General features: G+C 35.5%; 1 protein-coding gene and 1 long non-coding RNA gene across 2 annotated transcripts in view; one reads left to right on the plus strand and one right to left on the minus strand.

Annotated features, from left to right (window-relative positions):
• The window catches only part of LOC309508103, a 140,958-nt gene that overhangs the window by 47,218 nt on the left and 73,053 nt on the right, over nt 1–20,687 (plus strand). The gene's annotated exons all lie outside the window — the stretch shown is intronic.
• LOC309507638 (cytochrome P450 2K1-like) lies at nt 1,757–16,662 on the minus strand. Its single transcript, XM_082181957.1, has 5 exons — nt 15,913–16,662; nt 15,676–15,838; nt 2,800–2,949; nt 2,552–2,712; nt 1,757–2,452 (listed from the first exon to the last, which is right to left on the minus strand). Exons 1-5 carry the CDS (start codon nt 16,114–16,116, stop codon nt 2,123–2,125), a joined length of 1,008 nt encoding a protein of 335 aa, XP_082038083.1. The 5' UTR covers nt 16,117–16,662; the 3' UTR covers nt 1,757–2,122.

The following is a 20,687-nucleotide window of genomic DNA, read 5'->3' on the forward strand; positions in this document are numbered from 1 at the left end:
TTTTTGTAAACAACTTTTAAGAAATACTTTATATTATATCAACAATTCTGGGCATTTATGCAGATTCACAGTAATACTGTAACCAACAACAACATAAATCGAAGTCAGAAAGAAGGATTTTAATGAGTTCAGTGATCAAGTTCAAATGATGATTGTCATAATGTAACCAACACCATCAGATCACTTTTTTTTTTTGTACTTTAACACTCTGTAGAGTGGGACCATATTTGCTCTGAGCAGTGTTGATTTAACACTGTGGAATTTACTGTGTACAAATCCACAAAGCCCAAATTTATACTTTTTATAAAATACTAAAGAAAAAATATTTCAAAGTTCTTCACTGATTATAATACATTCAAAACTAAATAAATTTGAAAATTGAAACATTGAAATTAATTTAGGTGTAGTTTAAGAACCAAAAGGATATTAAGATAAATTCCCCCTGCACAGTAAATTCCACAGTGTTAAATCAACACTGCTCAGAGCAAATATGGTCCCACTCTACAGAGTGTTAAAGTAACACTAAAGCGGTGTTAAAGTTAATGAGATAATTAAGTGATTAATTTAGTGATGATTGAACATTATTGAAGACACCTGCAGTTAACAAGCAGAATCACTGAAGGAGAAAAGCACAAATTGTAAGCCACCGTTATGGTGATGGGTGTTTGCTTTAGTTGGGCTCTTGACCCTTATATGTTTACTTTAGAGTTAGTTTGGCTGTTGTATCTGAGTTATAACTGCCAGATGAACAAAGAAAAAAAAAGTGATCTGATGGTGTTGGTTATATTATGAAATTCATCATTTGAACTTGATCACTGAACTCATTATGATCCTTATTTCTGACTTCGATTTATGTTGTTGGTTACAAAATAACTGTGAATCTGCATAAATATCCAGAATTTTTTATATAATATAAAGGATTTCTTAAAAGTTGTTTAAAACAAAAAAATCTTTCCTTTAGGCACACACAGACGTCAAGATTCAGTCTATGCATCTCAACAATGGTGACGAGCAGAATATTCAATTAGGGAAAGTAAATTAAATAGACAATTCAGATCATAATTTATTCATACCGCAATGCATGATGGGAGCCATTAATGAGTTGTGATTGGTGGCAGCCACTGCAACATGCTTTATTATTGTCACCATTGTTGAGATTCACAGGCTGATTATTGATGTCTGTGTTTCTAAATAAATTAATTTGAAAGTGTTTTGATCAGAACAATGTTTATGAAATATTTTGGATTATAAGTAAAGTATTGATAATCATATGCTGGTAAAATCACAAAGCTGCTGGTAACAAGATAAACCAAACTATCTCAATAAGTTTCATTTTTCAGATCACAGCATGATTATGTCAAAACATAACCAACACTATCAGATCACACTTTTTCTTTGTTCATTTGACTGTTATACATCAATAACAGCAGACAAACAACAGTAAAATTTAAAGTAAACATATAAGGGTCAAGAGCCCAACTAAAGCAAACACCCATCACCATAATGGTAACTTACAATTTATGATTTTCTCCTTCAGTGATTCTGCTTGTTAACATCAGGTGTCTTCAATAATGCTCAATCATCACTAAATTAATCACTTAATTATCTCATTAACTTTAACACCGCTTTAGTGTTACTTTAACACTCTGTAGAGTGGGACCATATTTGCTCTGAGCAGTGTTGATTTAACACTGTGGAATTTACTGTGTGACCATTTCTGAACTTTTGCCCTTGGCATATGATACAACAAGAATTTAAAAAGTCAACAGATTTTACAAATAGAACTGCCAGTCTGTAACACCTTACAATAAGGTCTCATTAGTTAGCATTAACATTAACTAACAATGAGAAATACCTTTGTTACACTAATTATTCATCTTTTTAAATGTTAGTTCATGTTTAGTTCATGTTAACTTGGGTCTATTAAATAATATTAGCAGATATCTTTTACTTTGAACAAAGTGAATATGGAAAATGATTAATTTAACGCTTTAGAAGTATTTTTCATTGTTAGTTTATGATAAATAATGTAGTTAACTAATAAAAAAAAAATTTTTTAAAAAAAAATCTTATTGTAGTGTTCCCAAATATATTCATATTTCATTTTAATTTAATAACTAATTCAATCATTTAAAAAAAATAGTTTAGTTTTGTAATTAGTTGTATACATATTATTAGTTGTATAGTTTATTTTAAAATTAGTTTTATAAACTAGCTGATGATTACTTTTTACTTTCTCCTGTATTTCTATGGAACAAGGTGATTTCTGTACCTCATTGCTCTGTTTGCGGATGAGAAAGGAGTCGACAAACCCTCTGCGGTCGTGTGGATTCAGAGTCTCCAGCAGTCCAGTGATCAACCTCATCATTTCTGCTCTATTTTTCAACACATTTTGTACAATAATCCTTTTGCTTTTGAGGAATGGACCCAACCACGGAAATATATTATAAAGCTACAAGTACACACAGAGAAAAAGAAAAAAAAAGCATGTATTAATGATTTTTTTTTAAATGAAGTCACCAAAAACATACAGTAAAACATACTTCCATACCATCATAGAAGCCGATCCACTAACTCGAATATTTTCATTTGCCCTGTAGAACATTTCTGTGAATTGTGGGTCTGTGTATTCAAATCTGCTGCCGTACACAATAGATGAGATGATGTTTGACACAGCGTAGTTCACAGGCTGTGTTGTGTCGAAGGGTTTCCCTGTGAAGAGAAAACAAATGTCTCTCAACGGATCCTTTAAACTAAGAGCATGATTACAGATATCCATAAATGTGTTTCAGCTTGTACCTTCAAACTTATCAAACTCTCCTTTCAGATACTGAATTTCCTGTATGATTTTTTCTTCACTTCCTCTCTTGCCCATGCCGAAGTCCCGCAGGTTGCTGAGAGCGAAGCGTTGCATCTCTCTCCAGTTCTCTCCATTGGAAAAGAGGATTCCTGATCAACACAGAAAGAACCAATTCATGCATTTGGCTGCACTAAACTCCAATGGCAGTAAGGCAACCCAGCTAGTCTGTGCGTGATTTTAAAACCTTTAGATCATTAAAACATTGCTGGAAGTAGCTACTGTAGTGAAAAATTAAGAAAGCATTTGGATAATCAGTTTAGAATGCTGGGTGAGATCAGTGAATCAGATCACTAGTAATTTCATCATCAAAACATAACCAGGGCTGCGTTTCCCAAAAGCATCTTAAGCCTAACTTGATCGCAGACCAATTGCAACAAATGGGTTGTACGATCAAATTAGGCTTGCAATGCTTTTGGGTAACACAGCCCAAGTCATAGTTTCTCTTGCCACAACAAATGTGCTTTATAAACACAGAGTTGAAACAACCAGAGAAAAACTAATATTAAAAAGGAAAGGGTCAAGAGGCCAACTAAAGCAAACACTGATCACCATAACGGTGACACGAAATGAAATAAGGCCTTGTGTAGATGTATGACAGAAATAAAGTAAAACTGGTAAAATAATAAGTGCAATAATGGTTCAAAGTCAGTAGTTCTTGTGTTTCTCTTTTTTCTGTTCTTGTTGTTTCTCTTTCCTTCAGTGATTCTGCTTATTAACATCAGGTGTCACCACTAATGGCCAATCATCACTTAATTAATCACTTAATTATCTCATTAACTACAAAACTGCTTCAGTGTTCATTTTAACACCCTGTAGTGTGGACACATATGTACACTGAGGAGTGTTAATTTAACACTGGGGATTTTGCTGTGTAGGGAATGTTAGCCAACGTTCTGAGAATGTTCCCTGCTAGCTGGGAAGGCAAGGCAAGTTTATTTATGTAGCACATTTCATACTAGGGCTGGGCAATATATCGCATCACATTGTTATGCGCATCTCGTCAGTAAAGCCGGTTCCTTGATTAGTAGTAAATCGCCATCACCTGCTTTCAGATGGAGCGGCATTTACTACAAAGAGCCGTAGTTAACTGACAAGCTGAGCCATATCGCATCAATATCGCGGACGTATCGCCAGTGATAATTAATGCGATATGGCTCAGCTTGTCAGTTAACTACGGCTCTTTGTACACAGCAAAAACTCCAGTGTTAAATTAACACTCCTGGGAGTGTATATGAGTCCACACTCAAGAGTGTTGAAGTTAATGAGATAATTAAGTGATTAATTGAGTGATGATTGAGTATTATTGAAGACACCTGATGTTAACAAGCAGAATCACTGAAGGAGAAAATCTCAAATTGTAAGCCACCGTTATGGCGATCAATGTTTGCTTTAGTTGGGCTCTTGACCCTTATGTTATTAACTTTAGATTTTGTTTGGCTGCTGTATCTGAGTTATAACTGCCAGATGAACAAAGAATAAAGTGATCTGATGGTGTCGGTTATGTTATGACAATCATTATATGTACTTTATGTTTTTGATTTATGTTGTTGTTTACAGCATAACAGTTATTCTGCATAAATATCCAGAGTTTTAGATATAATATAAAGGATTTCATAAAAGTTGTTTTAAAATAAAATCTTTCTTGTAGGCACACACAGACGTCAAGATTCAGTCAATGCATCTCAACACTGGTGACGAGCAGAATATTCAATTAGGAAAAGTAAATTACATAGACAATTCAGATCATAATTTATTCATACCGCAATGCATGATGGGAGCCATTAATGAGTTGTGATTGGTGGCAGCCACTGCAACATGCTTTATTATTGTCACCATTGTTGAGATTCACAGTCTGATTATTGATGTCTGTGTTTCTAAATAAATTCATTTGAAAGTGTTTTGATCAGAACAATGTTTATTAAATATTTTGGATTATAAGAAAAATACTGATAATCACATGCTGTGGAATCACAAAGTTAACAAGTTAAACTAAACTATCTCAATAAGTTTCATTTTTCAGATCACAGCATGATTATGTCAAAACATAACCAACACCATCAGATCACACTTTTCTTTGTTCATTTGACTGTTATAAATCAATAACAGCAGACAAACAAAATTTAAAGTGAATGTATTTGAAAAGGGTCCAACCAGAGCCATAGAGAGAGAGAGTTGCGACACTCCCATAGACCTCCGTTGTAAATAATGGCGGCGCTTTTAACCGCCTACTTCCGGGATATGAAGATCGGAATAGTTCCAAACTCTGTCATTTGGGCGTTGGACACCATTCACTTACATTGCTGCGCGTCGAGTTGTTCCAGAGTTAAGTTGCCGAAATATCGACCTCTTTTGAATTGTCAACTGTCTATATTGTATCAGAGGCCCTTTGCGATGCTTATACTGGTCTTCATTTGTACATGCACAGCGTAATTATTTATATTTTATGTTGGTTGTTTCAACCAATTTTCAAGCACTGCCTGCTAGCTAACGTCAGCTAAGAGTTCGGTAATGAATCGCTACCACCTTTATAGCAACTTTTATTTAATTAAATTTTTTGGGATATACTAACTTTTCATTATGTTATTATTGTCTTGAGTGAAGCGGCTTGTGAGAACAATGCTGGACCTTTAGGATTGTTATGGCCATCACCAGTCCTGTCTGTTTCATGGATCACCTGCCCCTGGTTTTTGTTTTTCTTGTTCACACACACAAGCACACATTTTTGTTGTCTGTCATTGTTTAATAAAAAATATTTTATTTGAAAACCTTCATTTGTATCAGCCATGCTTAAATTCGTTTTTAATCTGTTATAGTTTTGATAATGTGTATGGCCTTAATCTTAAAATAATATTCTTAGTCTTAACATGATCATGTTTCACGTTGTGGTCCTGGGGGTGGCCACTTTCATCAGAAGAAGTGAGCTAGCTTCTAAGCGAATTCTGAACGGACCGCCACGGCAGACCTCTTTGCGTGATCACGAAGGTAGGCTAATGGCTGAATCAAAATTTATAAGCAAAATCACGGGAATCAATAGCCTAATACAGCCCAGTTGTGCTAAAATAAATATCATGAGACGTCCATCATCAGATGAATGATATGGAAAAGTTAAGTTAGAGCCGCTAAAGCCAGTGCTACTACCCATGCGAACATGAACACTAAGCTTTTCCCTCCAAAAATATAGCTTAAAACTTATCTCCAAATGCAAAACTGACATTAACAAAATGCAATAATGCAATAACAGCTGAAAAAGTACTTGGGTGTGTGTTTTATTTTATATTTACCGTTCAATAATGCAATCGCTGCTGTCTGTCCCATAGAAGAACATAACAGCCAGCGTACGTTTTGGAACTATTGGGGCTTACATGAACCACGTGACAGCCATAGCGGCGACATCAAAGAGTGTCGCAACTCTCTCTCTCTATGGCTCTGGGTCCAACTAAAGCAAACACTGATCGCCATAACGGTGAAAATGATTTTCTCCTTCAGTGATTCTGCTTGTTAACATCAGGTGTCTTCAATAATGCTCAATCATCACTAAATTAATCACTTAATTATCTCATTAACGTTAACACTCTTGAGTGTTAATTTAACACTGGAGTTTTTGCTGTGTAGTAAATGCCGCTCCATCTGAAAGCAGGTGAAGGCGATTTACTACTAATCAAGGAACCGGCTTTACTGACGAGATGCGCCTAACAATGTCATGCGATATATTGCCCAGCCCTATTTCATACACTATGGCAATTCAACGTTTTTTACATAGAAATGAATAAAAATAATAAAAATATCAAAATAAAAGCAAGGAAAATTCAAACAGTTATTAAAAAGCTGTACATAGAAAGGAATTATGATAATCTCACTATAGCAATTCATAGAGCTTTGCATAGAAAATAGACAATTTGATTTAATGGTTTATCACTTTTGACCAATAGGTGGCGCTGTGACTAAATTATTGTGGTGTGGGCAGTATAAGGTGGCAATAACACATGCAAAGTTTGTTGTCAAAGTGCCAAAGCATTGCAGAGAGACAGCCGTTTTGGCGTTTTGAGTCATTTTGGCATCATGCCATCAAATTTGTTGTTGCATTATACAAAAACGGTTTTGTCTATCGACACGAAATCCATAGCTTTTTGTTGGCACAATCTGAAGATGATCTAGAACTAGAATGTGGATGAAATCAGACAAACGGTCTAAGAAGAGTTTGAAAAAGTACACAGCAAAAAGTCCAGTGTTAAATTAACTTTCCTGGGAGTTTATATGGTTCCAGACTCAGTGTTAAAATATGAGTGTTAAATTAACACTCAAGAGTGTTAAAGTTAATGAGCTAATTAAGTGATTGATTGATGATTGACCATTATTGAAGACACCTGATGTTAACAAGCAGAATCACTGAAGGAGAAAACCTATTTTTTAAGACACCGTTATGGTGATCAGTGTTTGCTTTAGTTGGGCTCTTGACCCTTAAAGCATTAATTTTAGATTTTGTTTGGTTGTTGTATTTGAGTTATAACTCTCAGATGAACAAAGTGAAAAGTTGATCAGGTGGTGTTGGTTATGTTTTGACATAATCATAATTTGACCTGAATATCAAATCTCATTTAGAGAATTATGTGTATTGTCTACCTTGTTGACTACAGCAGCCCTGTGCCTCTACAGCAGGGGTCGGCAAGTAACTTTGGCCGCGGGCCAATATTTTTTTTAGCCAGTAGATGGCGGGCCAGCTACACGGAGTAGGCCTATGGATACAAATTAAATACTCTTATATAGGCCTATAATTGTGGAATATGATGTGTCCGTCACCGTCCGTGGATCATTCATTCAATCTTTTTTTTTTTTTTTTTTTTTTTATTAAAACCAAAAATAAAAAGATGAAAAACGACTTGTTTTTCCATTATTTATTTCCTGAACTGAAATGAAAAAGAAAAAAAAAACGAATAAGGACGGGTTTTCTGATTTTCTGATTGTGCTCAGATCAAAAATAGAAAAAATGTATTAGACAAATTTTAATTTTAATTTTTAATTTATGCATATATCAAGGAAATCATTTTAAACAGATCAAGTACTATTGTGGTAACAGATTACAGCCATTTTAATAAAGGTGTGAATAGCAATCATGCCTCATTCCGTACAGTCCGACTTTTGAACTTTATTCCTTTTTTTTTTATTATTATTTATTCGGGACACACACATACACACCTAAGGTTTAAGGAGGTCTGCGCGGGACTGTTTTTTTTTCCGTCCCGCTCCCACAAGGTTCTATTCAGCAACCGCTTAAAATATACTCGGTGTTACCCCCGCTTTATTTCCCGACCTGACGGGTCTACAAAATTTAGATCTCGTTTCCATAATCTCACATTCAAATGTCTCTAACGGAAAGAAGGAGATTAAGTAGCCTATAATAATTATAAATGCTATACAAAAATTGTGTTCGTGTCAATATAAATAGTAGGCTATTTTAACATTGTACTGTCAGCAGAGAAAAAAAATGCCACAGAAAAAAAGAAAGAAATATAAATAACAAATTAAATAGGACAAAGCCTATCACTCAAATTTCTAAGCAACATAAACGAAAATCATATTGCCCTACTGACGAAATGAAGTAGGCTATTTTCTGCCGAACTATTTCAAACATCCTTGCAAAAAAATAATGTTGTTGACTGACAATGGTTTCAGTACCAAACAGCTCCTCAGAGCAGGTGTACAGGTGGTCAGAATTAAGTGCGGATACGCTGTCAAAAGATGTCGGGAGTGCGAGTGGGCTATTGTCAGTCAGACCGCCCGCTCCGTCCAAAGTACACCAGAGTTCTGACCGCTACCGTCTTTTGACCCGCGAACGGACACAAAGTGGTCAAGCGTATAACTAGACGCGGCAGGCGCGAATTTGACGCGCTATTCGCGTCCGGTGTGAACGCCAGTTATACTTTAAAATGTAATCCCGCGCCGCATGATTCCCTATGGGCGTTTCACACAGTATGCGGCGGTGAAATCGCCGCGCGACTACGGCTTTTCTCAAGTAGTGGAAGAGTTTTGTGCAGCATTTAGGACTACCAAAATAATCCGGCGGGCCAGAAAATATTGCTGGCGGGCCAGTTTTGGCCCGCGGGCCGCCAGTTGCCGTTCCCTGCTCTACAGTATACTATTTTCAGCATTATCAATATAATCCAAAATATTTCTTAAAATTTGTTCTGATAAAAAGACTTTAACAATTACTTCATTTGGACACACTGACCTCAATAATCAGCCTGTGAATCTCAACAATGGTGACAATTATAAAGCATGTTGCAGTGCATTCTGGGTGCCACCAATCCCATTGCGGTATGAATAAATTATGATCTGAATTGTCTTAGTAATTTCCTTTCCCTAATTGAATATTCTGTTTGTCACCATTGTTGAGATTCATACACTCATTCTTGATGTCTGTGTGTGCCAAAAAGGTAGATTTTGTTTTATCAGAACAACTTTTTTTTTAAATCCTTTTGATTTTTCAGAGAATTCCAGATCTTATGCTGTAGAATCACAGTGATGCTGTAATCAACAATATACTTTTAAGTCAGAGATTAGACTCTAAATGAGTTCAGTGATTCAGGTCAAATGATGATTATGTCAAAACATAACCAACACCACCTGATCAACTTTTCTCTTTGTTCATCTGGCAGTTATAATTCAGATACAACAGCCAAACACAATCTAAAGTTAATGATTTAAGGGTCAAGAGCCCAACTAAAGCAAACACTGATCACCATAATGGTAACAAACCAGTTACGGTTTTCTCCTTCAGTGATTCTGCTTGTTAACCCCCTGAGGTCGGCGGTATCGCCGGCGATACCAGCTCGCTTTTTTTGATCAGTGTAAAAGAAACTCATAAATACTGACTTTGATTTTCCATAGGAGTTTCATACATCAATCGATTCTGTTAAATGTGTATTATTTTTGTGTATACTCACAATAAAAACAAAGTGTTGTGCTTTTTGCCAAATAAAGAAAAATAAACACGAAGCGAGTTCTGCCTTCTCTCTGCCAGTGAAGTCTACACAGCAAAAACTCCAGTGTTAAATGCAGAGGTGGGAGTAAGTCACACATATGCAAGTCACAAGCAAGTCTCAAGTCTTTAACCTTCAAGTCTCAAGCAAGTCCAAGTCAATTTTGTGAAAAGCAAGTCAAGTCAAGTCAAGTCACTGCTTTATGTCAAGCAAGTCAAGTCAAGTCAAGTCGTAGCTTGGGTCACAAGTCATTGGCAAGTCATACAAACGTTTGATGATTTCACTGAATTTATATATTAAAATAAGTTAAAACTACAGAAGTTGTGGACTATGGTTTTATTTTTAAATATGCATTTCCACATACAGCTGAGTGGTTACTACAATAAAAAAAAATAATAAAAAAAAAAAATTCAAACTACATAGCCTAAAATGTAAATGTAACTGAAATTAGGGCAACATTAAATCATGAAAAAATAAATATTCCTCAAACATTGCAGAAGACCATTAAAAGGTATTAAAACAATTCAAAAAGTATAATGGTTACTATGCCATAGGGCTGTGCGATATATATCGTGAGATTGTTATGCGCATCTCGTCAGTAAAGCCGGTTCCTTGATTAGTAGTAAATCACCATCACCTGCTTTCAGATGGAGCGGCATTTAGGGCTGAGGAGATAATTAAGTGATTAATTTAGTGATGATTGAGCATTATTGAAGACACCTGATGTTAACAAGCAGAATCACTGAAGGAGAAAATCACAAATTGTAAGTTACCATTAAGGTGATGGGTGTTTGCTTTAGTTGGGCTCTAGACCATTATATGTTTACTTTTATATTTACTGTTGTTTGTCTGCTGTTATTGATTTATAACAGTTAAATGAACAAAGTAAAATGTTATGTTAGTGTTCGTTATGTTTTGACATAATCATGCTGTGATCTGAAAAAGGAAACTTATTGAGATAGTTTGGTTTAACTTGTTAGCAGCAGTTTAGTGCTTCTTCAGCCTATGATTATCAGTATTTTACTTATTCAAAATATTTAATAAACATTGTTCTGATCAAAAGACATTCAAATAAATTCATTTAAAACACAGACATCAATAATCAGCCTGTGAATCTCAACAATGGTGACAATAATAAAGAATGTTGCAGTGGCTGCCACCAATCACAACTCATTAATGGCTCCCATCATGCATTGCGGTATGAATAAATTATGATCTGAATTGTCTATGTAATTTACTTTTCCTAATTGAATATTCTGCTCCTCACCATTGTTGAGATGCATAGACTGAATCTTGACATCTGTGTGTGCCTAAAAGAACGATTTTTTTTTAAACAACTTTTAAGAATTCCTTTATATTATATAAAAAATTCTGGCCATTTATGCAGATTCATTAACCAACAACATAAATTGAAGTCAGAAAGAAGTATTTTAATGAGTTCAGTGATCAAGTTCAAATGATGATTGTCATAATATAACCAACACCGTCAGATCACTTTTTTCTTTGTTCAACTGGTAATTATAATTCAGAAACAACAGACAAACAAAATCTAAAGTTAATAATATATGGGTCAAGAGTCCAACTAAAGCAACCATTGATCGTCATAACGGTAACTTACAATTTGAGATTTTCTCCTTCAGTGATTCTGCTTGTTAACATCGGTTGTCTTCAATAATGTTCAATCATCACTAAATTAATCAATTAATTATATCATTAACTTAAACACTCTTGAGTGTGGACTCATACACTCCCAGGAGTGTTAATTTAACACTGGAGTTTTTGCTGTGTACAAAGAGCCGTAGTTAACTGACAAGCTGAGCCATATCGCATTAATTATCGCTGGCGATACGTCCGCGATATTGATGCGATATGGCTCAGCTTGTCAGTTAACTACGGCTCTTTGTAGTAAATGCGCTCCATCTGAAAGCAGGTGATGGTGATTTACTACTTATCAAGGAACCGGCTTTACTGACGAGATGCGCATAACAATCTCACGATATATATCGCCCAGCCCTACTCCAGACTCAAGAGTGTTAAAGTGTTAAAATATGAGTGTTAAATTAACACTCAAGAGTGTTAAAGTTAATGAGCTAATTAAGTGATTGATTGAGTGATGATTGACCATTATTGAAGACACCTGATGTTAACAAGCAGAATCACTGAAGGAGAAAATCTCATTTTTTAAGACACCGTTATGGTGATCAGTGTTAGCTTTAGTTGGGCTATTGACCCTTAAACCATTAACTTTAGATTTTGTTTGGCTGTTGTATCTGAGTTATAATTGCCAGATGAACAAAGAGAAAAGTTGATCAGGTGGTGTTGGTTATGTTTTGACATAATCATAAATTGACCTGAAGCACAAATCTCATTTAGAGAGTTATGTCTGTCTTGTTGATTACTGCAGCCCTGTGATTCTACAGCAAATGATTATCAGCATTTTCAACATACTCCAAAATATTTCTTGAAAGTTGTTCTGATCAAAAGACAATTACCGAAAGAAATGTACTTTATTTAGAAACACAGACATCAATAATCAGCCTGTGAATCTCAACAATGGTGACAATAATAAAGCATGTTGCAGTGCATTCTGGGTGCCACCAATCAAAACTCATTCATGGCTCCCATCATGCATTGCGGTATGAATAAATTATGAACTGAATTGTCTTAGTAATTTCCTTTCCCTAATTGAATATTCTGTTTGTCACCATTGTTGAGATTCATACACTGATTCTTGATGTATGTGTGTGCCTAAAAGAAAGATTTTGTTTTATCAGAACAACTTTAAAAAGACATTTAGATTATTTAGAAAATTCTGGATCTTATGCTGTAGAATCACAGTGATGCTGTAATCAACAATATACATTTAAGTCAGAGATTAGACTCTAATTGAGTTTAGTGACTCAGGTCAAACTATGATTATGTCAAAACATAACCGACACAACCAGATCAACTTTTCTCTTTGTTCATCTGGCAGTTATAACTCAGACACAACAGCCAAATAAAATCTAATGTTAACTGTTTAAGGGTCAAGAGCCCAACTAAAGCAAACACTGATCACCATAACGGTATCTTAAAAAAATAGATTTTCTCCTTCAGTGATTCTGCTTGTTAACATCAGGTGTCTTCAATAATGGTAAATCATCACTCAATTAATCACTTAATTAGCTCATTATGACAATGACTAAATCAATCTAAGACAATAAGTCAATCATTTCCATTTGCTCATTAGATCAACGTATAGTTAGCATCGCGGGCCGGCTAAAACCTTCATACCAGATACTGTGCAATAAACGAGTGGTAAACACTGTAAAAACCAAACGTAGTAATGTATAATACATTTAGTTTATATATATATATGTGTGTGTTTGAATATATGTGAGTAGACTCTGTATTTATATTTATTTGGCGAGTTTACAAACCTTGTAACGGAGAGCCGAACAAACGTCGGAAGCTTTGATGAGAGGAGCCGTTACTTTCCCGATGACGTCGATCAGCTGAGCTTTGATTGCGCGCGAGCAGCGCGAGCATCACTGAAGCTACGACAGCTGAGGAATAGCAGCAGTTTCGTGACAGAATAAAACTTTTCTTCCGACTCCTGGTTCTTCTTCTTCATATTATTAATATTATTATTAGTGTTGTTGTTTAAGGTTTAAATGAATCAATAAAATAGGCCTATACTAAATAAATGTAAGCTACCCAGGTGAAAAAGAGGTAGGCTACTGTTAAATGTATTAAAAATGCATTAAAGTATATTTGTATTGTAGGCCTACTAAAAACACACTCAAGTGCATTTTTAATACATTTAATAGTACGTCTTTTTCACCTGGGCATGTATACTGAATCAAACTTAAGTAGCCTATAATAATAATAATAGGATAATAATAATCTTATTCTGGCCTCACTGAACCATTGGGTTCCTCCAGATGCTGGCTTTAACATAAGAGATCTTCCAGGAACCACTTAAATGTTAAAAGATCTTCCAATAACCCTTTTATCGCATTCAAGTTCCTCTATTTTCCCCCAAAGCACTTCGAGGTCTCATGGTAATGAAAAGGTGACTCCAGAACCTCTGAACTAAATACAAAGTGCTTAAAGGATCCCATAAGTTCCAGCAAGAACCTCAAAAATGGTCAATGCTCCTCCAGTAACCCTACTATAGGAGAAAGAGCTTTGAGGCACTTAAATTACATTTTGAAGTTCCTTGAGTATCCGACAGGATATTTGAGGCTCCTTTAGTTTTTACAGTGTAGAATCACAGGGCTGCAGTAATCAACAAGACAGACATAACTCTCTAAATGAGATTTGTGCTTCAGGTCAAATTATGAATATGTCAAGACATAACCAACACCACCTGATCAACTTTTCTCTTTGTTCATCTGGCAATTATAACTCAGATACAACAGCCAAACAAAATCTAAAGTTAATGATTTAAGGGTCAAGAGCCCAACTAAAGCAAACACTGATCACCATAACGGTGTCTTAAAAAATGAGATTTTCTCCTTCAGTGATTCTGCTTGTTAACATCAGGTGTCTTCAATAATGGTCAATCATCACTCAATCAATCACTTAATTATCTCATTAACTTTAACACTCTTGAGTGTTAATATATATTAACACTTTATATTTTATATGTTATATATTTTATATGTATTATATGATAAAATATGTTATATTTTAACACTTTAACACTCTTGAGTCTGGAGCCATATAAACTCCCAGGAGAGTTCATTTAACACTGGAGTTTTTGCTGTGTATTCTGAAACGCGTCCGAAAATGAACAATAACTCAGCGAATACTCAGTCAAACAGGCATACAGACACACAGGCATGAAGCTTGAATTCTCTTCTTTTAAATTAAGTAATTTAAATAAAAAACAAATATTCTCATCTTGTGAAATCTGTATTAAAAGAGAGCGATTCCAGTCGAGCTCATTACAGCTCATTCATCAAATCGTCTTGAGCCACGGAATCAGAAGAAAAAATATATTTTGTTTCTAGCCCTTATGTTTCAAATGTTATTAACATAAACATGAGTGCAAATTTGGACAGTTGGTGGCGCTAGAGGGATTGAGTTTGAGACACCAAACTTGCTATGGTGACAGTTCAGACTGTCCTCTATTTGTGTGCCAAATTTCATAATTTTCCCACAAGCAGTTCTATGTGGTGCCATAGACTTCCAGAGCAGAATAATAATAATAAGAACGACAACGATCACCTTTGTTGCTTGGCCTCTAAAATCTAACCAACACAATGAAATGCCAGCACAGCTTTCATTCATGCTACATAACAAACAGCATAGCACTCAACACACTTGGGGCCATATTTACTAATCTGGGCAAATTAGCATGAGAGCGCAATCCTAAAAAAGACAGATGGGAGTGGAAAGTTCTGCATGTGATCTACTGATGACGCACACATTGAAGAATACAGACACAGCCGGATCATTTCCATAATGACCAACACAATCTACCAAGAACAGCGCAAATGGTTTAACACATGCTTTTTTGGGGTGGTAAATAATGGAGCAAATACAAGTAAATTGTTGAGCGTAAACCTTATTAAATCTTCTTGCATGATTCATTTTAATACTCTCCTCTCATAAATTTTGCTTCTGAAAGGGAAACTCAACTCCTACAAATGGATATGTTCAGCTGCAAAAATAACTGTGCCCACGCATTTTCAGCGCTAATTTTTCACTGTGTGTCTTTAGTTATTCCTGAGAGTAGTTTTTTAATGCCAAAAAAGGGTTTGCGCTGCCGCAAGCTGTAAGTAAATCTGGCCCTTGGATGGTAAATTAAGAACTGATTTAAATGCATACACAGCTTTCAGTTATTCTTACCATGATCTCCGTTAACTATCCTGAAAGATGGTGTAATATCTCGCTCCCCAAACTCATCTGCGAAGTTCACAAGAGCTTTTTTAACAGTTTTGTGTCCAGCTAGTACCACAACTTTTTTAGGACCCAAAAACACTTGGAAAACATTCCCGTAGGTTCTGGACAGCTGGAGGACACAAAGAAAGACATAATGTTAAATGTTACTATTATTGTTTAAATGTGTCTATGTCAAGCTCTCACCTCACAAAGGGTGTCAAAGGGTCTCTTGAGGTCAAAGGTCAGCAGGTTCCCCAGCAATGGCAGAGGTTTGGGTCCCGGTGGCTCTTTTCCCTCTTTCTGAGATCTAGATCCAGAGGAAAGCAAATACAAAACCAGAAGAAACAGCAAAGCGCCCAGTAATGTGCCTGTGCTGAGAAACTGCAGAAGTGACTCGATTACAGCCATTTTATCTCTCAGCTTCTGAACTGATGCACTCGCAATTTATAGCCGAAATGTAAGGGAGGGACCTTGCGTGATCCTAAACAAACTGTAAAAATCCATGAGAATAGAGGGTTTATGTGGTTACATCAGCATACGTGACACACTTTCTGGTAAATCATTAACCTTATTTAGTTTGTTAAAACAACACAGGAACATTATTCAAGCAATAAAGTCTTAAAAGCAAAATATTTGGTTTAACACAATCTTTCCTCCAATATTATTTAATTTACATCATTAAAGCATCCCTTTGGGTTTGTATATTATGCACTACATTTTGTATTGTCTACTTTCCCAACGATGCACAGCAAACCAGGTCTGAACTGTGACACATAGAGATACTGCAAAACTCATTAATGGTTCCCATCATGCATTGCGGTATGAATAAATGATGATCCAAATTGTCTTAGTACTTTCTTTTTCCTAACTGACAATCCTATTTGTCACCATTGTTGAGATTCATACACTGATTCTTGATGTCTGTGTGTGCCTAAAAGGACGGGTTTTTTTTATTTATTTTTTTATCATAACAACTTTTTAAATATCCTTTGGAATGTATTGAAAATTCTGGATCCCTATGCTGTTGAATCACAGTAATCAATGCTGTAATCAACAATATCAATTTAAGTCAGAAATAAGGCTCTGAATGAGTTCAGTGATTCAAGACAGGTCAAAACATAACACCAGCTTATCACCTTTTCCATATTACTCAACTATTCAGTTATAACTCAATGAAAACAGCCAAACAAAATCTAAAGTTAGTAGTTTAAGGGGTCAAGAGCCCAACTAAAGAAAATACTGACCTTAAACACTTAGATTTTCTCCTTCACTTATTCTGCTTGTTAACATCAGGTGTCCTAAATAATGGTCAATCATCACTCAATGAATCTCTTAATTAGCTCATTAACTTTAACACTGCTTCAGTGTTAATTTAACACTCACATTTTAAAACATATACACTCTTGAGTGTGGAGTCAAATAAACTCCCAGGAGAGTTTTTGCTGTGTAGTTTTGTTGACATGTCACATTACAAGAACGTTTTATCAAAAACACACAGATTTTTATCAAAATCATCTCAGGCCCAAAAAAAAACTCTAAATATTTTATGAACGTTGATTTGATAATGTTCCTCCTCTGTTATTATGGAACCGTATGCCAATGTTTTATTGAGAACATTGTATAATATGCAGAGGTGGGTAATCCAGGGGCCAAAGAGTAAAAGTTCTGCCATATGTTTATTCCACCCATGAACTCAGTCAGCTGATTTCACTAATTAGTTATCTCTCCTGTCTGAATTAGCAAATCCAGGTGATTGGAACAAAATACTGAGGAGGACTATTACTTTCTGAACCTGGACTTTACACCTCTGCATAGCAATGCCACATGTCAGCCAAGAGCAAAGAAATAAACCAGAACTGGACCTTATCGTAGCCAAAAAATCGGTGTTAAATATGGAGTAATTTCAGCCACAATCTTAGGGTGCTTTCACACCTGCCTCATTTAGTTCGGTTGAATCGCACTAGAGTTTGTTTTCCCTGTTGGTGCGGTTCGTTTGGGCAGGTGTGAATGCGGCAATCGCACTCGGGTGCGCACCAAAAGCGGACCAAACAGGCGTACCGAGACCTCCTGGAAGAGGTGGTCTCGGTACGCTTTGAAACGAACTCTGGAGTAGGGCTGGGCGTAGGGCTGGGCGATTTAAATCGCGATATTGTTATGCGCATCTCGTCAGTAAAGCCGGTTCCTTGATTAGTAGTAAATCGCCATCACCTGCTTTCAGATGGAGCGGCATTTAGGGCTGATGAGAGAATTAAGTGATTAATTTAGTGATGATTGAGCATTATTGAAGACACCTGATGTTAACAAGCAGAATCACTGAAGGAGAAAATCACAAATTGTAAGTTACCATTAAGGTGATGGGTGTTTGCTTTAGTTGGGCTCTAGACCATTATATGTTTACTTTAATATTTACTGTTGTTTGTCTGCTGTTATTGATTTATAACAGTTAAATGAACAAAGTATAATTTTTTCTTATAGTGTTGGTTATGTTTTGACATAATCATACTGTGATCTGAAAAAGGAAACTTATTGAGATAGTTTGGTTTAACTTGTTAGCAGCAGTTTTGTGATTCTTCAGCCTATGATTATCAGCACTTTACTTATAATTCAAAATATTTAATAAACATTGTTCTGATCAAAATACATTCAGATAAATTCATTTAAAACACAGAAATCAATAATCAGCCGGTGAATCTCAACAATGGTGACAATAATAAAGCATGTTGCAGTGGCTGCCACCAATCACAACTCATTAATGGCTCCCATCATGCATTGCGGTATGAATAAATTATGATCTGAATTGTCTATGTAATTTACTTTTCCTAATGGAATATTCTGCTCGTCACCATTGTTGAGATGCATAGACTGAATCTTGAGGTCTGTGTGTGCCTAAAAGAATGATTTTTTTTTAAACATCTTTTAAGAAATCCTTTATATTATATCAAAAATTCTGGGCATTTATGCAGATTCACAGTTATGCTGTAACCAACAACATAAATCAAAGTCAGAAAGAAGGATTTTAATGAGTTCAGTGATCAAGTTCAAATGATGATTGTCATAATATAACCAACAACATCAGATCACTTTTTTTCTTTGTTCATCTGGCAGTTATAACTCAGATACAGCAGACAAACAAAATCTAAAGTTAATAATATATGGGTCAAGAGTCCATCTAAAGCAAACATTGATCGCCATAACGGTGGATTACAATTTGAGATTTTCTCCTAAAGTGATTCTGCTTGTTAACATCAGGTGTCTTCAATAATGTTCAATCATCACTAAATTAATCACTTAATTATCTCATTAACTTAAACACTCTTGAGTGTGGACTCATACACTCCCAGGAGTGTTAATTTAACACTGGAGTTTTTGCTGTGTACAAAGAGCCGTAGTTAACTGACAAGCTGAGCCATATCGCATTAATTATCGCTGGCGATACGTCCGCGATATTGATGCGATATGGCTCAGCTTGTCAGTTAACTACGGCTCTTTGTAGTAAATTCTGCTCCATCTGAAAGCAGGTGATGGCGATTTACTACTAATCAAGGAACCGGCTTTACTGACGAGATGCGCATAACAATATCGCGATTTAAATCGCCCAGCTAGTTATTGATATTGTTATGCGCATCTCGTCAGTAAAGCCGGTTCCTTGATTTAGTAGTAAATCACCATCACCTGCTTTCAGATGGAGCGGCATTTAGGGCCGAGGAGATAATTAAGTGATTAATTTAGTGATGATTGAGCATTATTGAAGACACCTGATGTTAACAAGCAGAATCACGGAAGGAGAAAATCACAAATTGTAAGTTACCATTAAGGTGATGGGTGTTTGCTTTAGTTGGGCTCTTGACCATTATATGTTTACTTTAATATTTACTGATGTTTGTCTGCTGTTATTGATTTATAACAGTTAAATGAACAAAGTAAAATGTTATCTTATAGTGTTGGTTATGTTTTGACATAATCATGCTGTGATCTGAAAAGTGAAACATATTAAGATAGTTTGGTTTAACTTGTTAGCAGTAGTTTTGTGTTTCTTCAGCCTATAATTATCAGGACTTTACTTATTATTCAAAATATTTAATAAGCATTGCTCTGATCAAAAAGACATTCAGACATCAATAATCAGACTGTGAATCTCAACAATGGTGACAATAATAAAGCATGTTGCAGTGGCTGCCACCAATCACAACTCATTAATGGCTCCCATCATGCATTGCGGTATGAATAAATTATGATCTGAATTGTCTATGTAATTTACTTTTCCTCATTGAATATTCTGCTCCTCACCATTGTTGAGATGCATAGACTGAATCTTGACATCTGTGTGTGCCTAAAAGAATGATTTTTCTTTTAAAAACTTTTAAGAAATCCTTTTTATTATATAAAAAATTCTGGCCATTTATTCAGATTCACAGTTATGCTTTAACCAACAACATAAATCGAATTCAGAAAGAAGGATCTTAATGAGCTCAGTGATCAATTTCAAATGATGATTGTCATAATATATCCAACACAGATCACTTTTTATTCTTTGTTCAACTGGCAGTTTTAACTCAGATACAACCGTCAAACAAAATCTAAAGTAGCCAACACACGAAAGGCTCAGAGCCCAACTAAAGCAACTACCCATCACAATAATGGTAACTTACAATTTGAGATTTTCTCCTTCAGTGATTCTGCTTGTTAACATCAGGTGTCTTCAATAATGTTCAATCATCACTAAATTAATCACTTAATTATATCATTAACTTAAACACTCTTGAGTGTGGACTCATACACTCCCAGGGGTGTTAATTTAACACTGGAGGTTTTGCTGTGTACAAAGAGCCGTAGTTAACTGACAAGCTGAGCCATATCGCATTAAAAATCGCTGGCGATACGTCCGCGATATTGATGTGATTTGGCTCAGCTTGTCAGTTAACTACGGCTCTTTGTAGTAAATGCCGCTTCATCTGAGAGCAGGTGATGGCGATTTACTA

This window comes from Leuciscus leuciscus (assembly GCF_965113295.1).
Source record: "Leuciscus leuciscus genome assembly, chromosome: 1".
In the NCBI taxonomy this organism is placed as follows: domain Eukaryota; kingdom Metazoa; phylum Chordata; class Actinopteri; order Cypriniformes; family Leuciscidae; genus Leuciscus; species Leuciscus leuciscus.